The 17,156-nt window shown below is 39.1% G+C and overlaps 1 protein-coding gene across 1 annotated transcript in view; it reads left to right on the top strand.

Annotated features, from left to right (window-relative positions):
- Positions 1 to 17,156, top strand: part of PIEZO2 (piezo type mechanosensitive ion channel component 2) — a 236,417-nt gene that overhangs the window by 201,653 nt on the left and 17,608 nt on the right. Inside the window, exons 36-41 of the mRNA XM_058820732.1 lie at positions 3,145 to 3,311; positions 4,956 to 5,131; positions 13,633 to 14,022; positions 15,380 to 15,638; positions 16,156 to 16,338; positions 16,760 to 17,012. Coding sequence (XP_058676715.1) covers positions 3,145 to 3,311; positions 4,956 to 5,131; positions 13,633 to 14,022; positions 15,380 to 15,638; positions 16,156 to 16,338; positions 16,760 to 17,012 — 1,428 coding nt within the window. The remainder of the gene's footprint in view (positions 1 to 3,144; positions 3,312 to 4,955; positions 5,132 to 13,632; positions 14,023 to 15,379; positions 15,639 to 16,155; positions 16,339 to 16,759; positions 17,013 to 17,156) is intronic.

The raw sequence follows: 17,156 nt of genomic DNA on the forward strand, positions 1-17,156 counted from the left end.
CAGAGACAGCATTGCAGTGATCCCCTCTGACTGATGCAGGAAGAGCTTCCTAGCTACTATCACATTTTCTATTGCAAGATCTACAAGCCTTGAGCATAGGAACTTCTAATTGTGGACCAAAAACTACTGCATCCTCTCTAAATACTTAAGCAAATACACCTGCCAGCTCAGGCTTGATCACTGCTGTGTATTTTACTTACAGAGTAACTTAAGCTAAGGTTCTAGACCTGACTGCACACAGCCCTGTGTTAAAATGTCCATTGATTTTGAGTGTGTTTTAGCAAGGTTAGTACAATGCTTTTTTTGGTACTTATCCATTCAGCAAGGCACAGTAATCACCTCTAAAAACATTACATGTTCCTGATCTTACACATTCTCATTCAAAATCAGACTTTGGGTAGTTCTATCCAGCAGAAGAAATGCCAGCAGTTTTCAGGATCTTGCCCACATTCAGATTTTTCCTACAGAGAAATTTAATAGATCATAAATCCAAGCTTGGCTCTTTGTTTCTAACTAGAGTAAAAGAAGAAAACAGACTCTCCTCTTAAGTAAATCTTCACCATGGCTTACCTTCAGTGAGACTTTATCAAGAGCTACTTTTCTTCTCTATATAAAATTGTTTCCCACAGTTCCAGTTAAAATTGTGTCCCTGACTTACAGAGGGAAGAGGCCAAAAGGATGTGGGAGGTATAATTTCTATCTCACAAGAGCACTGGTCTCAAATAAATGGGCTGCACTGCTATGAGAATGGGGGGGGGGGGGGGGGGGGGAGGATGGTGGGTTTTTTATTTGTTACTTACTGGCAATGCAGTTATCTGTCTGAAAACACTGAAGTAAATCACACAAATGCTTCTCTAGGGATGTGGTGTTGGTGCTACACAGGAGTTAGGGGGAAAAGATAGAGGTTTATAATTAATTTATATTGGAAATAATAAATTTTAAGTGCTTTATATTGTTGTTGAAATATTTTGGCTGTTCCTAGGTAAAATTTGTTAAAGAAAATTACCAGAAAAATTATCCAGTAATTGGTAATAAATCATTATTTAATCATTAGTATCATTAGTGACCTTAGATTGAATCCTATCTCACACTCTCAGGCAGAGAGAAGCTTTCTCTGCACAAAGTAATTGTTTCCCTTTTTGAAGATGTTTAGATGCAATTGATCCCCAAAAGATTATTTTTAAAAAAACTTTGAACAGCAAAGGTGCCAGAACAGCTACAGTGTCATTAAAAATGTATACTAAGTCACCTCCATCCTAGGGAGTAAAATAACCTTTCAATTGGACTGGAAGTACTTGGCACCATGGTGAGACTATGCCAGGCCAGTGGTGGTCAATTAAAAAAAAAAGAAATTAACCTGAGAGCAGTGACTTCTCTTGAAATCAATAACAAAAGTTCCATGTTGGAGAGGAAGAATGTGGGTTAAAAAACAATATATGCTATATATTTTTGTGCATTTGTTCTCTTTTCACCTACTCATAATATTGTCTGGAATTCAGAGGTAATGGATGGTCCTTGAAGTAGAAGCAGCTTTACATTTAGTTTTTAATAGCAGGATTTCCTCAACTTCAAGACTTGCACATTGAATGAATAAAAAAAAAAATTAAAATCTCCAAATATAAATTACATAGAAAAGGCCTGAAAAAAAGGGTATAATATTATTGAAATAATTATATAACCAAGTGGAGGATGCCAAATTCTCTTTTGCTCAGTGCTAGCAGACAGCTCCATGGCAGTGCTCAGGTAAATGGGAGACACTGCTACTTCAGCACCCACTTTACAGGAAAGTACCACTAATGAATTTTTCCCATAGTTTCTCTCCACATAAATGTGCATGCAACAACTCTGCCTGTCCAGATAAATTTTTTTCTTTATTATAGCTTTCCTTTTTCAGTACTTGTAAGGTTAGCTGTGCACTCATTCTGCAGTTTTGCATGCCATCTTGTGGTACAGCTAAGAAGTGATGTTGTTGAGAGAATCATGCATGGCAGATTATTGACAGTTTTCTACTATTTCTTAGGCTACTTAATCGAAATTTTGTCTTTACACCCAGAGCTCTGGGCTTTAGAACCTAGCAGGGACAGCTAGCTCTGGAACTGACTATTGAAAAGAATTTTTTCAGTGTTTCATAGATTTATGGAATCATAGAATGGCTTGTGTTGAAAGGGATCTTAAATCCAACCCTCCTGCCGTGGGCAGGGGCACCTTCTGCTAGACCAGATTGTTCAGAGCCCCATCCAGCCTGGTCTTGAACACTTGCAATATTATATGAGAACTCTACTGTGGTGTTTATGTTTGTGAGTGGATAAAAAATAAGGTGGAAGTGCTGCTTTTTGGCTGAGAAATACCATTATTAATGCCAAATGAACTACTGAAATGAGAAATTAACTTGAGACACATATGCTGAGCAAAATAAAGCTACTATTGTTGGTATATATCCATAAGCCTTATTCATGGTAAAGTGTACTGTTTTGCCAAAATGGTGCAAGAATAAAGTTTTATAAATTATTAGTTTTCCTATTTATGCTTGTTGATCTGAGATCATTGATGGCACAGTGCAGCGTACTTAGACAAACAGAGGCTTTGAAAACAGTAAATACAGAGAAGTATGATTCAAAGTGATGTGAGGTCAGATTCAAAGACTGTTTAGGCAGTTTAGACTTTAAAATTCAGCTTAGAAAGGTTCAAGCACAAAAGGTAACGTTTGTGCAGAGAGAAACACAAGTAATTAAACCCTGAAGAGGTTCAGCTCAACACACTGATTGAGCACTTGTTCAGATCACAGGACATGGTGATGTTTAACACTCTCAGGAGATGTCCAAATCCTTGTGTTTCATTTCACTGACCTGTGCATACAGTGTCCCTCTAAAATCAGGAACTGTTTATTTGACTAACAGTTGCAGGACCAAGGACTTAGAGGGTGGAATAGGGATTCCAGATGATAAGCCTAGGCATACAGTCAGGAAAATGGTCCAGACAGCCAAAAGGCCTCCAGCCATCTTCAGAGATTCCTTAGTGTGACAGGGTTTCACAGCCTGGATTACCATTATTAGACAATAAAAGAAAAATTAATCTAACTCCGGGCAAAAGTACAATAAAAACACTTGTGCTCATTAATTCCCTGTTGCTTTTGCTCTCCCTTAGATAACATCATCAAGAGGATATTTAATATCTTGAAGTTTACTTGGGTCCTTTTCCTGGCAACGCTGGACAGTTTCACAGCTTGGCTTAACTCCATCTCCAGAGAACACATCGATATCTCCACCGTGCTCAGGATCGAGCGCTGCATGCTCACCAGGGAGATTAAGAAGGTAATGCCTTCAGCCTTTCTGCTCTGCTAATACCATTTCCAGCTCGGTGAAAAGTGAAAGGCTGTCTCTTCACATCACGGCAGTGAGGAGGAAAATTATGAAAATCTCACATACACGTGCATTTTAAAAATAAGTTTGGACTTTTTTTACAGCTTGGTGGCTTATAAATCCTTAAAGAATAAATGATTTGATTTATTACCTGGACACATAACAAATTAAGGGAAAAATAATTCTTTGACAGGTTGATGTATGGTTTTGGCTGACACATTTCTGTAGTATAGTGTGGTTCTGAAGGGACAGAATAGATTCAAGAAGGGTAGGGAAAGGCTGGCATTTTTAACAGCTCAAAAACTATCTCAGTCTACATATTTCACTCTTCTTGTAGATCAACTTGCTCTGGAAATGACTGACAACATACAGGCATACATTTCTTCAGTGAGAATGGAGCTATGTGATCCTCCACAAGCTAGTTGTATATTAGCAAAACCTGTTATTAGCAGGGATTATTGTTGATAGTGTAAACAGAAATGTATTTAGATCTCCTAAATGCAAGTAGATGATACAATTCTTATCCTTTATACCAAGCCTGCAGTGGAGCTAGAATGTAACTTGTGCCATCGTTTCAGACTCAAGATGTCATAATGGCACCAACATTTACCACTGAAGAAGCAACACAGCTTGTACACAAACATACCTAATTAAAAACTCAAGAGTCAAATTTTGTTCTTAAGATTTTTGGATTTTTTTTTTTTTTTTTTTACAAAACATCAGATTTTGAGTATTTTGAGTCTTGTAGTTTTGGACACTGTAGAGGGTCAAAGTTGAAGTACTAGAAACTATTGAAATTAGTAAAGGAAATACAGGCAATATTTTAGACTACCTTTATTATGTTAGGTAGAAAAGGTCCTTGCATAAGGCTTTATTATAAGTTATAAAAAGTATTGTGGAATCACTAGTGGAATGAGTTGGATATATTTCTGCCTAGGAACAGAAAATTCTCAGTTTTATTCTTATAATACACATTTAGAATTCTGATTACAATATCACAGCCAGAAAGACTTGAGTGTGTGCCCAGATCTGGTCTGACAGTTAATAAAACTGTCCTTCCGTGTACTTGCTTCAGAGAAAGAGTAAAGATCTTCAGTGGTTTTTTCATGGATTTCTATCTGTGTCCATAATTCATGAATAAATTTTGATTTTGGGACACTAATTAAAATCTAGATCTGGGCTTTTATTCTGTTCAAAATTTCTGCTACTGGCCACCAATACTTGTTCCTAGAGTCAGCAAAGCTATCTAGAAGAGATCCACCAAAAGTTGCTGGAGTGCACATTGAGTCATGGATGCAGGCCACTCCTCATTTCCATGCTGAAGGATCTGCAGTCCATCCAGCAGAGTTGTGGTGGCTAAATATTGCCTGAAACCATATGGGTTGCTCCAGTTTTGCTTGAAAACCCAACACTTTGGGCCATGGTAGATTAAGTCAAAATCTGGCTTGCTCTAGGAAAAGGTTGTAGTTTGCTATTTACTAGGAAAGTGTTTGCACAGTCCTTAATCTGTTACTTTCCAAATGACAGAAGAAACTGCTTCCTCAAAGAATACACCTGCCCTTGGCCATGTGTGTCTACCTCTGCTCTCTTCCACAGGGAAATGTTCCAACACGGGAGAGCATCCATTTATATTACCAGAACCATATGATGAAACTTTCTGAGGAGTCAGGACTAGATGAAATTGATAAAAATCCCAGTCAAGCTTCTGGTTTGCAAGCATCTGAAAGAATGGATAGTTTAGATTCAGCAGCATCTCATGACAGCATCTCCAGGTATTGATTTAATTTTATTCTGTAAAAGACAGAGGGATCATACAGTAGGTGTAATATTAGATATTGTCTAAGTACGGATGAACTTTCTAATCAATGTTGAATTCTTTTTGATTTGTCCATGCCATCTTAATAGTGAAAATTACTATATGTTACTTTTTCTTTATAGTGATGGACTCACTCGTTTGCTTAACTTCTTCTCCACTGCAAGACTACCCTACTGCTTTTAGTTTCCCCTAGAGTTAGGAGTCAATGGCATTGACATTCTGTTCCTTGTGAAAATAAATGGAACTTAAGAGGTGCTGAGGATGCTTCTGTGATAATGGTTTAGGATTTCAGGCATATAATTTGGGAAGGGATCATTCATGGTGAATATTTTGTCTTTGTAGAATAAATTGTTGTCTGTTGTCCACAAATTAGAAAAGGCTTTGCATTGAAAGAGATTCTGCATTTGAAAGAACAAAATCCCCTCTCATACCCACAGGGCAGAAACCATCTGAAGAGCCTGGTTTCCCAGCTGCCATGATTACAGTCCAGCAGAGCTACATGTTTGTTAATCAAATACTCAAACTAGTTCAGGAAAACCACCTTCCTCCTTCTTTTCTGAAAACGGATGCTGTCAAGTCCTTTGGCAGAATTACTGCCTGCTCCTGCTGCTCCATGCACACAGAGGCACACACATTCCCTTCCCTCTCTTACAGAGGCAGTCTGTTCCCACCATGTCCCTGGAGTTCTTGACTTCTACCATGCTGCAGAATTTGTGTAACATGAGGGGGAAAAGGCAGGGCTTTGGAAATCCAGCTGTTTCATAATCCCTGGCCTTCTGTGTCCTGCTCCTCTGTGAGCTGTGGCAGTATTATATTGTGTTTGATACTCCCAGCAAACTCAGAAACTTCTGTGTACACTAAATTATGCATAGGTTTTACTAATGACATATGGGTAGATGTCAGTAGACTGAAAATAAGGAGGAGTTGTCTTCTTTCTGATAGTACTGAAAAGCAGAGTTAAGAGACTGCCTGTGAGTATTATCCTTAAAAAAAATATCCACAAATTGCTCCTCAGTGAGCACTGGCCCTTGAGAGGTTCACTCCAGTAATAACACCAAACCTGAACAAATCTTTCTCAGTGGCTTGTTGCCCAACTGAGCAACACCTTTGTGTTTTGTCTCAAAGTTTTACAGGAGTCAGATGATGTGAGAAAAATTGAAAGTCAAATTCTGTTGCCAGCTCACTTGGATCCACTTGGATATCTGCAGGGCAGATTTTAACTCCACAAAGTTCAGTCTCACCTGTAATATCAGTCCTGCTTTCATTAAATAGTTTTTGGTCACCCTGATTACTATAGATAGAAGTTATAATTACTATGCAATCATCAGCAGGAACTTTAACCATAAACAAAAGGAAGCCAATTCCTAAATTATTTATAAAAAAAGAAAAACAAATCTTTTAATTTTACTGTATAGATTCTGCCTCTTCAATGAGTTGTATCCAATGTTGAGCTCAACTTGTTCTTTGTTTTGGTTTTTTTTAGAATAAGCCTCCATTATTCACCCTGCTTTAAGCACATTTGCACATTTGAAATCTCTTTTCAAACTCAGAGAATTCAGTGATTCTGAAGTGATGCTTTGCAACAGAAAAAGTTAAATCTTTGACATGGGTTTCTGTCATCTCAATTTCCTTTGAAGATGTCACAGGGTTTATAAACAAAGGAATAGCAAAGGCAGAGTTATGACTGATTTCTCTAATCTCAAATTCTCTTTCTGGTAATGAACAATCAAATATTCTTGCACTGAGTATTACAAATTGTGGACATCTGCTATAATAATAGAGGAAATAACAATGAGTCTGCTGATTGAATGATAATGCCATCTGTCTGTTGGGGCACTCTTGCATATATCTTCAAGTGATTACAGAGGTGCCTATGTTGTTTTTCAGAAAGGTGAAATGTTTTAAACTTCTTATGAGTTTATTGGTTGATTTTTTTTAATTACTCAAACAAGAGCATGTGGCAATTTGTATAACTAAGTAATTGTTTCTAGTAAATGTAGAAGTGACTGGTTAAATCTAAAGCATCCCTGTGATTGTGTATCTCAGGTTGCAATGGAGAACTTCTGGGAAGGGACAGAAGGGTTCTGTTCTGGTTATCCTTTGGTTGCACTACTAAAAATTCTGTAGTGACAAAATTCTGTAGTGGACATTCAGTCCCTGAGTAAAGTGAACAAGTCTGTAAGTACACAGGAATGCTGAAGCACAGAAGCTATTCCATTTAAATATGGAATAATCCTCAGTGCTCAGGATAGGAATTACTACATGTAAACACTGGATAGCCAAAGAGAAAAACCCTCCTGATCAGCTGCAGGAGCTGTAAATTTCTTGTAAAGTTCAGGGCTGACCCTCATAAGTCTAATTGAGGGATGTTGTTCTTTGCCTGGATAAAGCTCTGAAAGGACTTACGTAGAGCGTCCTTTGTGGGCTTTCTTTTTCTTTTAGTAGGGCTGTCATTTACTCTCAGTCATTTCTCTACTCAGTAGACACTATGAGGTATTCATAGGATATTTCATTTCTCTTTATGTGTAAATACTCTCATGTATCCTACAGGCAAAGCACAAAGTTCATATGGGCCAGGAGAAGGGACTGACTCTGTTCCTTTACCAAGCTCTTTGAGCAACACCACCAGAAGGGATTGGGATCTAGCATGGCAGAGCATTTACTGCAGTTTGTTTCCACTTGACTGAGGACCTCTTTATTAGTTAAAAAACCTGTGAATTTCAGTAAGATGATAGGGAACTTACTAAAACTAGTTGGCTGCTTTTCTGGGGTCTTGCCTACAATTATGTAACAGCAGCTACACACAGGCCCTGAGTCAGATTTCAGGTTATCTAAGCAATTTGTGTTCATTTTTGCCAATGACAAATAACAATTTCAGTTCCTCACTCTACCTTTGTGTAGGCTTTTATAGGAGCTGAAGGAGGCAATCCCTGTTGGGGTGTTTAAGAGCACCACCTTTTATCTGTGCTTCCCTCACTAGAAGGGGGAATAGGGCTTGAGGCAGGGGGTACTGGAGAAGTAATTTTGTCTAGAGGCAGAAGGAAGGATGAAAGGAGAACCCCTGTTTGAGCTGGATCAAAGTCCAACTTAGGCCTGTGATTGTTAGGGATTGACTGGGATTTTTTCTTGGAGTCATGGAGAATGTAGTAATACAGATAACAAACAGATAATACCAGTCAGTAATTTGCCCACGAACAGAGGAAAAAACAGAAAAAAATGTAATTCACCCACTCACTAAGCTAAAAAACTCTTTGTGAACGGCAAATTTGTTTAGCAAAAAGGAGCTCATAAGCTTAAAAATTTCCTACCCACTGAGGATAAAAACTTCTCTGCTATACATGTATCCCTATTTAAAATGGATATCTGATCAACTTCATATAAAATGTTTGAACTTGGGACTTCTAATGAGCATTCAATTTAAAATAAGTAGTCATTGAATGATTTTAAGGAGCTAATACTCTCAAAGTCTCCAACATAAATTCGAAAAATCACTTAGAAAGATATGCTAGGATCAAATTTATGTCATAGGCAATGACTTGTGTCAACATCAGTGTTGCTCAGTGTGAATCTCTTCACTTTGTTGGTGTTCTTTTTTCCTCCATGTCAGGGAGCATGCTCCTAAAGCAAATAAAGAATGCACAGACTGTGCTATAGGTGACAACTCACACACATCTCCTGATATTTGAGGACACATTGCAGCTGCTCAGTCAGTAATTACTCTGATGATTCATTCTTCATTTAAAACAGCTTTAAACCAAATGTTGCAGGCCCTCATCTTGACAAATGTTTTCATCTATTGGGATTAATAGATGTTTTTCCTTTGATTTTTCTGGGAGCGAGGTCAGAGCTGGCATGCTTGGGAGGGCAGCTGGCATATGTTTCTTCCATTGAAAATATATGAGTGGGCATGTGAACATAAACAGCTGCTCTCCTTGAGTCCCTTGGACAGTTCCCCTTGAACTATGTCTGCATTTAAAATCCTTCAACACCTTATTATTAGGTGTGCCCTTCAAAAGAATAAACTCAGCCCTTGAGATCTAAAATGACGCGTGCATAAAACATCCTAGCACATAGACAGAAAGGTCACCTGCAAAACTGTACTGTCTGCTTGCTGCCATTTTCCCATATTTTAGCACCAAAGCCTCCCAGATAGAACAGCCTGGCTATATCCCATGTTTGTAGGGGCAGAGGGAAGCCTCCTCCCTCAAGAGCCCCTCAGGTGAGTAACACCAGGCTGCAGCTGAACTCCTAAGGTGCTGAATCCCACCTCCAGGGCAGGCCCCCTGGTCCCCCCTGGCCATAAACCATAACCATGCATACAGCCCTCCAGGCTTTGTCTGGAGGGCCTCATGTGCCTTTGTGCACACACAGAAATAATGAAGTGGCAAACCCCTTGAAAGGGATTTTGGCCACGTGAACTGGTGGGACAGAGGTGCCCCTGCCATTGAGGCTGTTGTTAAGGAAAATATTTCACAATACCTTTGGTATCTTGGTGATTCTTTTCTTCTGTTCACAGGCCAAGGTATGCTTTTAGCCTCAGTCAAAAAAGCCATTCTGTCAAAAAAGATCGTCAGTGAGGGTAGGCCTAAGAATAACTGCTTCTTCTCTTCACATATTTTTGCTTTTTCCTTCCCATTTTTCTAAAGTCAGTAGTTGCAGACTGTAACTTCATGCCAGCAGATTTTTTTTCTCACTTCAAGCTTGCAAGACCAAAGGAACCTGGAAAATGCCATTGCCCTTCCTTTCTGACCTCTTTCCCAATTCTCTGTGCCCCTGGACAAACATCATGCTTGCCAAGGAAGCAAATCTCCTGCTGCCACAGCTCAGGTGTAATACAAATGGAGTCAAATGAAGAAAAGTAGAGTGTAAATCCTGAATTCTGGGATCTTTTCTTCTTTCATTGTATCTGAGAGACTCAGGCAGGTCACTGCATGTGGTAAAACATCAGACCACTCAACTCTTTTCATCCACATCTGTGTTTGTCAAAGATTTTTACAGGAGAAATAATCTTTTTACCTACCATATGTCATTAATGTATTTGCTTCTTTCCTGTTGCTCTGTTAAATGCTTGTATTTAATTATATACTTTCTTTCTCATAACTCATCCAGTTCTTCTTTTCTCCAGTTACACATGAATGCTCAATGTATTGTGTATGTTTCTGGTGTCCTGTTGTATTTGATAAGTGAAAGGAGATAAGGGTTTATTACATCTGTTCTTTATTTCAAGATGCACATGTTATCAATTTTGAAATACTTTTAAGCTGTGTTTGAAATAAATTAAATCTTTTGGAAAGAATCATCAGGGCTTCTTAGTAAATATCAAAATAAAAGCCATCCCATGCAGAGCAGGTTATATTTGACATGCATTTACTGGCTAAGTAACATATCCGATTTGGCTCTTTGGCTTGGAAAGAGGATTAGCCAATGTCTGACAGCTATTTTCCTATTTGTGGAGTGTGAGCCTACTCAGTTTTAAGGGCTCTTTTAGGAAATTGGCTTGTACCTGTGTAAAAAGTTTCAGCACAGGATATCAATAATAAAACAAAATTTGTACAAAGGAGGTTCCTTCCCAAAACATCCTTGTGGAATCTGAAAATTTCAGGGGTAAACAAACAAAATAGAACCTGCTCACATATATAAGCCTGTTCCCCTGGAAAGTATGTAGAGCACTATATTGGTTCCATATCTGCTTGAATAGTGAATAGTTTGCCTTCTATAGCCCCTATATGAAATTGACCATGACAAACCTGTGCACAGAAATGTGTTTCCCTGGTGACTCTAAACAAATCCTTATCTTCTCTCTGGATCTTTTTTCTCTGTGTCAGTGTTTAGCTGCATGGCGAGCATATTTGTTGACTGAACCATGTGTACCATAACACCATTTGTATTTAACACTGTCTCTATAACTGTTTGCGCTGCTGTAGCTGCTACACTGAAGCAACCATGCTGTTCTCAAGGCAGTCAACCCTTGATGATTTAGATGGACCAGACTCTGTTCCTAAAACAAGTGAGCGCGCTCGACCTAGGCTTCGTAAAATGCAGAGCATGGATATGTCCTCCTCATCCGCTGACAGTGGCAGTATAGTGTCAAGGTGCTTAACTCATGCATGCTTTGTTCACTCCTTTGTTCACTCTTTGTTCTTTGTTCATACCGTTGTTGTGACTGCAGTGTACACGGGCCTGTGTGTGCAGACACGTGGTGTGCAGAGAGGTTTGCATGGTTGCAGGAAGCTTTACTCCCTCCTGTGTCGTGGCACAGTCTGAGATTCAAAGTCAGGGTCATAATCTAGGATTCATTTGCTGTTTCACTTCTTGTTCTGGTTTTTGGGGGTTTTTCATTCTCAATTAATGTATTTTTAACATTGTTCCACAACGTTACGCTGAGTGTATAAAAACAGGCTGTATTTATTCAGCTAAAAAAGTGTCTTATTTTCAGTTACTGAGTCAGTGCTTGTTCTTAAATTGGAATCTGGAAGTTAAGTTTCTCAGCTAATCAGTTACCCTAAATATGGACTGAGATGTGTAATTTTAGAAACTAAGGCACCATTGTGCCAGTTTTTCAAATTTTTTTTTTCCATTCAGGAAAGATTTTGAAATATGTTGTGATTACTTTACCATTGATTTACAGTAAGGTATTGGAATTAGGAAAGGGAAAATAGCTATAACAAAAAAGCAAATAATATTAATATCCAGTGCAAGAGAATGAACTGTTCAGAACTGTTAATTCACTTTTCAGCAGGTAAAACCCAGGGATTTACATGACATTGGGAAGCAGTGTTTCAATAATTTAATAAATATTATAAATCTGAAATTTTATGTAATTTTGCATCATTGTTTTTCAGTTTTGAAAGTGTTTGACAATTTTTTTGAGGCAATCAGATTCAAATCAGGGATTCTCTGAATTTGTACATTTTAACCAGTATGAGTGCTACTGTGAATCATCCAAACACACATCATCATAAGTGTTACATGGTCTAATTAAAACTTTGCTATAAATAACATGACCTAACATAGCCACAATGTTTGGAAGCAGCATAAAAGAAAAAAAAAAATAAAAGGAAACCTAATTTTTAATTTTGGCAGAAGATGGTAGTGCCAGATGGCTTTGCTAATGCCAGTTTTCTCTAAAAGACTATAGTTTATGTGAAACTATGGCCCCATTAATGTCATAGGAGCTATGTGAAATCTTGTTCTCTATCTTGTTGAGATACAGGAATATGCAGCCAACAAAGACACTGAATTGGTGCCTGTTGTCTAACATGTGGAGAAGGAGTGGAATGAGACTAAAAAGAGAGAGAGAGGAGAGGTAAAAAAATACTTTAGAGGAATGGCCACAAATGCAATCAGAGGGCTGGAGCGCCCCTCCCATGGAGACAGGCTGAGAGAGTTGTTCATGCTGGAGAAGAAAAGGTTCTGGGGAAACCACAGAGTGAATTTCTAGTATTTAAAGAATGGCTACAAGGAGAGGGACTTTTTACAGGATATGGAGTGATAGGGCAAGGGGAAATGACTTTGCATTAAAAGAGGGCAAGTTTAGATTAGATATTAGGAAGAAATTATTTATTCAGAGGGTGGTGAGACACTAGAACAGGTTGCTCAGAGAAATTATGGATGTTGCATCCCTGTTCAAGTTCAGGTTGGATGGGGTTCTGAGCAACCTGGTCTAGTGGGAGGTGTCCCTGCCCATGACAGGGGAGCTGGAACTAGATTATTTCTAAGGTACTTTCATACCCAAACCATTCTGCGAGTCTATGCCAAGCCAAGAGTAAGGAAGGTGAATCAAGCAAAGAACTGATCAGAGTCTACCAGAGAGCTGAATCCAGAAATTGGTACATACAGAAGTAAAGCAGGCAGGTAAAGTAAAAGGGAAGACTGTATTGAAAAATATAGGGCAATCTAAAGGTAAGCAAGATACCCTGTTACTGCAACAGTTTTGTAATTTGCTTTGTATTTCTTCATGCTAGCAAGTTACATCTTCTTTTATTTGAATCAGAGTTGATATGTGTGTGTTCAGTTCATGTTCCAGTTGTGTACAACACTCATACAGTGGTTGTTTAAAGCACTGTGTTTAGAAGGAATCCCATGGCTGCCTATCCTTCACCATGGAGCATATCTTAAATAGATGTAATAGCAAGTGTTGACTCTCTTTAGAAAGTTCAAACTACTTTCAAAAAGGTAGTGTAGTTTCTCTTGTTTCATTTGCCCCTTGCTGTTGCTGAAAGATGGTGAATCACTTTGAGTTCAGTGGGATGTAATTTAGGGAACAGATGGAGCCAGATGTTCCATCTGTGTAAAAGGAGATCAGGATGATGTCTTTTCTAACAGATCATATGAACTTTGAAGGCCTGGGAATGCAATGAGGTTGCTCAGCTGTCTGCATAAAGGTACAATTAACAAACTTTTCTTGATCATGAGTCTTGTAAAACTTGGCTGACTCTCTTCATCAATCTCCAACAGTGAACCCACACAGGTCACCATGCTCTATTCCCGTCAGGGAACCACAGAAACCATTGAGGAAGTAGAAGGGGAGCATGAAGAAGAAGGAGCTCATTCTGCATCAAGGTTGGAGGAAGAGGAAGTGGAAGATTACAGCCTGGATTCAGAAGGAGCTGCATATACTCCTGACACCGATGTGCCGTTGTACTCCACAGTGGACAGCAATGCAGAAGCTCCACCTTCCTACAGCAAAGCTGTCAGCTTTGAACACCTTCCCTTTGGCTCCCCAGATGACTCAGCTGGGAAGAGCCTCATGATGGTGAGCCCGGACGACAGCCGGACAGACAAACTCGACAGGATTCTGCCCCCACTGACACACGAGCTCACAGCTAGTGAGCTGCTCCTGAACAAGTAAGAATCCTCGACCAGGAAAAATTGTTGATCACAGTGTGTAAAATTTTGTTATTACTTTGGGGTTTTGTTTCAGAACTAGCCTAAAAATTCTGATACAGACCTTGTGCTAAGTTTGGTTTAAGGGAAGAAGCTCATTTCCTGCGCAGTTGTTCTAATTAGAGATTTCTAAAGTGACTCAAATTCATCTTGGAAGGAATCTCTGCTTTCTTCCTATATACCATATTTAATCATTCTAGCATTAGCATTGAATTTCTGTGCTGCAATTGTCTTGGGGTCAAGGGCTTTTCTCAATATTCTTTGTGGAGAGGTTTCTCTTCTCCAGGCAGCTGTGATTTCAAATGAGTTTCCTCCAGGGCTATCTGGGAAAATGTTTCTCCTTTAATTATTTTAGATTACTGAAAGGGAAACTCTGACCTTTGGCAGTTTTTGTTCAAGCCAGTGGGAGCTGAGGGTTATGGAGGAACACAAACTTGCTAGGTGCTTTCGTAAGGGAGAGGATGTTCCCTTCTTTGCCCCTTGGACACTGTGCTCACTAGCACAACCAGCACTGAGGTGGGGATGGTGCCTCTGCACATCTTCAGCTGCTCTCTGGCCTGACTTAGTTGGAGAAGGCTTCCCCAAAAGCAGGGGCAAGATATTAAAGCACAGAACTGCCTTTCAGCCTGCCTCCACCTGGAGAGAGAGCCTGTATAGATCTGACTTTGCTAGATGTAGTGTCTTGTCTTCTGGCTTTCCATAGCAATTTTTGCTTTTCAGTAAGATCCCTTCTCAGGCCAAAAAACTTTATGAAAAGCAAAGAGGATTATGAATGTATACGAAATTTTATATTTATATTTATATTTAGATTTAGATTTAGATTTAGATTTATTTGAGTCATATAAATAGAAGACTGGACACAAGTAATGTTCATGGGTATTTTCATGATTCTAATCTTGTGCCCCTGGACAATTCAAAACATAGGTCTGGTGATGTACCTCTGGTTTTTCTGTAAATTCCTACCTGTGCTGATAAATGGGATGTGAATCCAAACCAGTATTGGATGATTTGCATGAGATGTGTTGGTTGGGCAGCTGTAGGAAAGCCATGTTTGTAAAAGTGCTTAGGCCAGGCTGATTCTCTTTCTGAATAAATTAAAAATGAGAAGAACAGTGCTTCTAGTTATTTTTTCTGAAATTCTTGTTTTCTGAGCTTACAATCAGGCTATTTGATTATAATATCAAATTCCCCCTTTTTTTTTTCTTCCATTGGACTGAGCAGCAGATTTTATTACTTTTCAAAAGGAAAAATAGCAATTTGAAAAGCAGCTCTTGTGAAGTTCATGTTCAGTTCATTTGTGGTACTCTGCTCCTCACAGGATGTTTCATGATGACGAGTTGGAGGAGTCAGAGAAGTTCTATGTTGGTCAGCCTCGAGTCTTGCTCCTTATTTATGCCCTGTACAATACACTGGTGGCCCGGTCAGAAATGGTTTGCTATTTTGTGATCATCCTCAACCACATGATCTCTGCCTCCATGATAACCCTGGTGCTTCCTATCCTTATATTCCTGTGGGCCATGCTGTCTGTTCCTCGGCCAAGCAAACGCTTCTGGATGACAGCCATTGTCTACACTGAGGTATGCTGCTGGTTTTGCAAGCCCATGTCAAACACAGAAATCTGAAGTAGGAATCTTTGCATGGCCTCCTTGCTGGTTTTGATCCCTGGGATCTGGGCTGGGCCTTAGGCCCTTCATAATAATACAAGTATTTGCTAAAGTCCTCAGAAATTTTTGTGGTATGGAAAGATCATGTTAGTTATTTCCTTCATTACAATGAGCAATATCCTTCCTGGCACGTAAAGCAGTTCTCACAAGAACAGATAATTTGCAAACTGTTGCTTTGTAATGGTTAATCAAGAAACAGAATTCACTGCTTGTGATATCTCAAGTACCACTGAGTATCATCTGCTGCTGAATTTTGATTGACTTTATTACTGGAGAAATGTGAAGTGTTATGCCTCTGTAGTAATGAGTATGCTTGTTTATGTTCTCATAAAACTGACAAAGTAGATATATTTTATCCCTCTTACTGTCATGAGGCTATTATATCTGACATGCTTATAAAACACCAGAAGTGTGTTGTGTTTCTGAACAGGTGGCCATTGTCATCAAATACTTTTTCCAGTTTGGCTTCTTTCCTTGGAATAAACATGTGGATTACACAAAGGATAAACCTTACCATCCACCCAATATTATTGGCATTGAGAAGAAAGAGGGTTATGTGCACTATGATCTTGTTCAGCTTCTTGCTCTATTCTTCCACAGATCCATTTTAAAGGTAATCTGGGTTCAGGTAGTTTCTTATTTATATTTAATTTTTAATTTTAATTTTTAAATCAGTCTTGTGATATAAAGAAGTCATTCATTTGGTTATCAGGATTTTTTTTTTCCATGAAAGGGTTATTGAGCATTTGTAGTGGCTGCCCAGGGAAGTGGTTGAGTCACCATCCCTGGAAATGTTTAAAAGATATTTAGATGTGGCACTGAGGGGCATGGTTTAGTGATGGATTTGGCAGTGCTGGATTAACAGCTGAATTGATGATCTCAAAGAAATTCTGCAACCTAAATGTTTCTGTGAAATCCCAGCACACTGAATTTGTCTTCTCCCTTGTGAACACGTGACTGAGCTGGCAATGCCTGTGATAAATACTGTGACAGAAATACAGGCTTGATACGTTCTCTTCTTGTTTTTCTACTAGTGCCATGGATTGTGGGATGAAGATGAGAAAGGAGAGAGCTCCAGCAATAAAGAGGATACTGATGATGAGCTCTCGCTGACAGGAGGCAGGAGAGGCTCTTCTGCCTCTTTGAAATCTGTCAATCTGGCCGCATCTGTGGAGTCCATCCATGTCCACTTCCCCGAGCAGCAGACTGCCATCAGGAGGAAGAGTTCTAGCAGCATATCCCAGATTTCTCACAGGTCCAGCTTCTCCTCACACAGATCTAAGAGAGGTAAATGTCATGGCGTTTCTGGGATTGGAAGGACAAATGTTCATTTCCCATAGGATCATTCTACTGAAACCTTGGGTTGGTTGCTGAGGAGCTCCTGAATGCTGCTGCTTCTCAGTGATGAAATAGGATATGAACCAATGTATC

Source organism: Ammospiza caudacuta, chromosome 1 (genome assembly GCF_027887145.1).
Source record: "Ammospiza caudacuta isolate bAmmCau1 chromosome 1, bAmmCau1.pri, whole genome shotgun sequence".
Lineage (NCBI taxonomy): Eukaryota > Metazoa > Chordata > Aves > Passeriformes > Passerellidae > Ammospiza > Ammospiza caudacuta.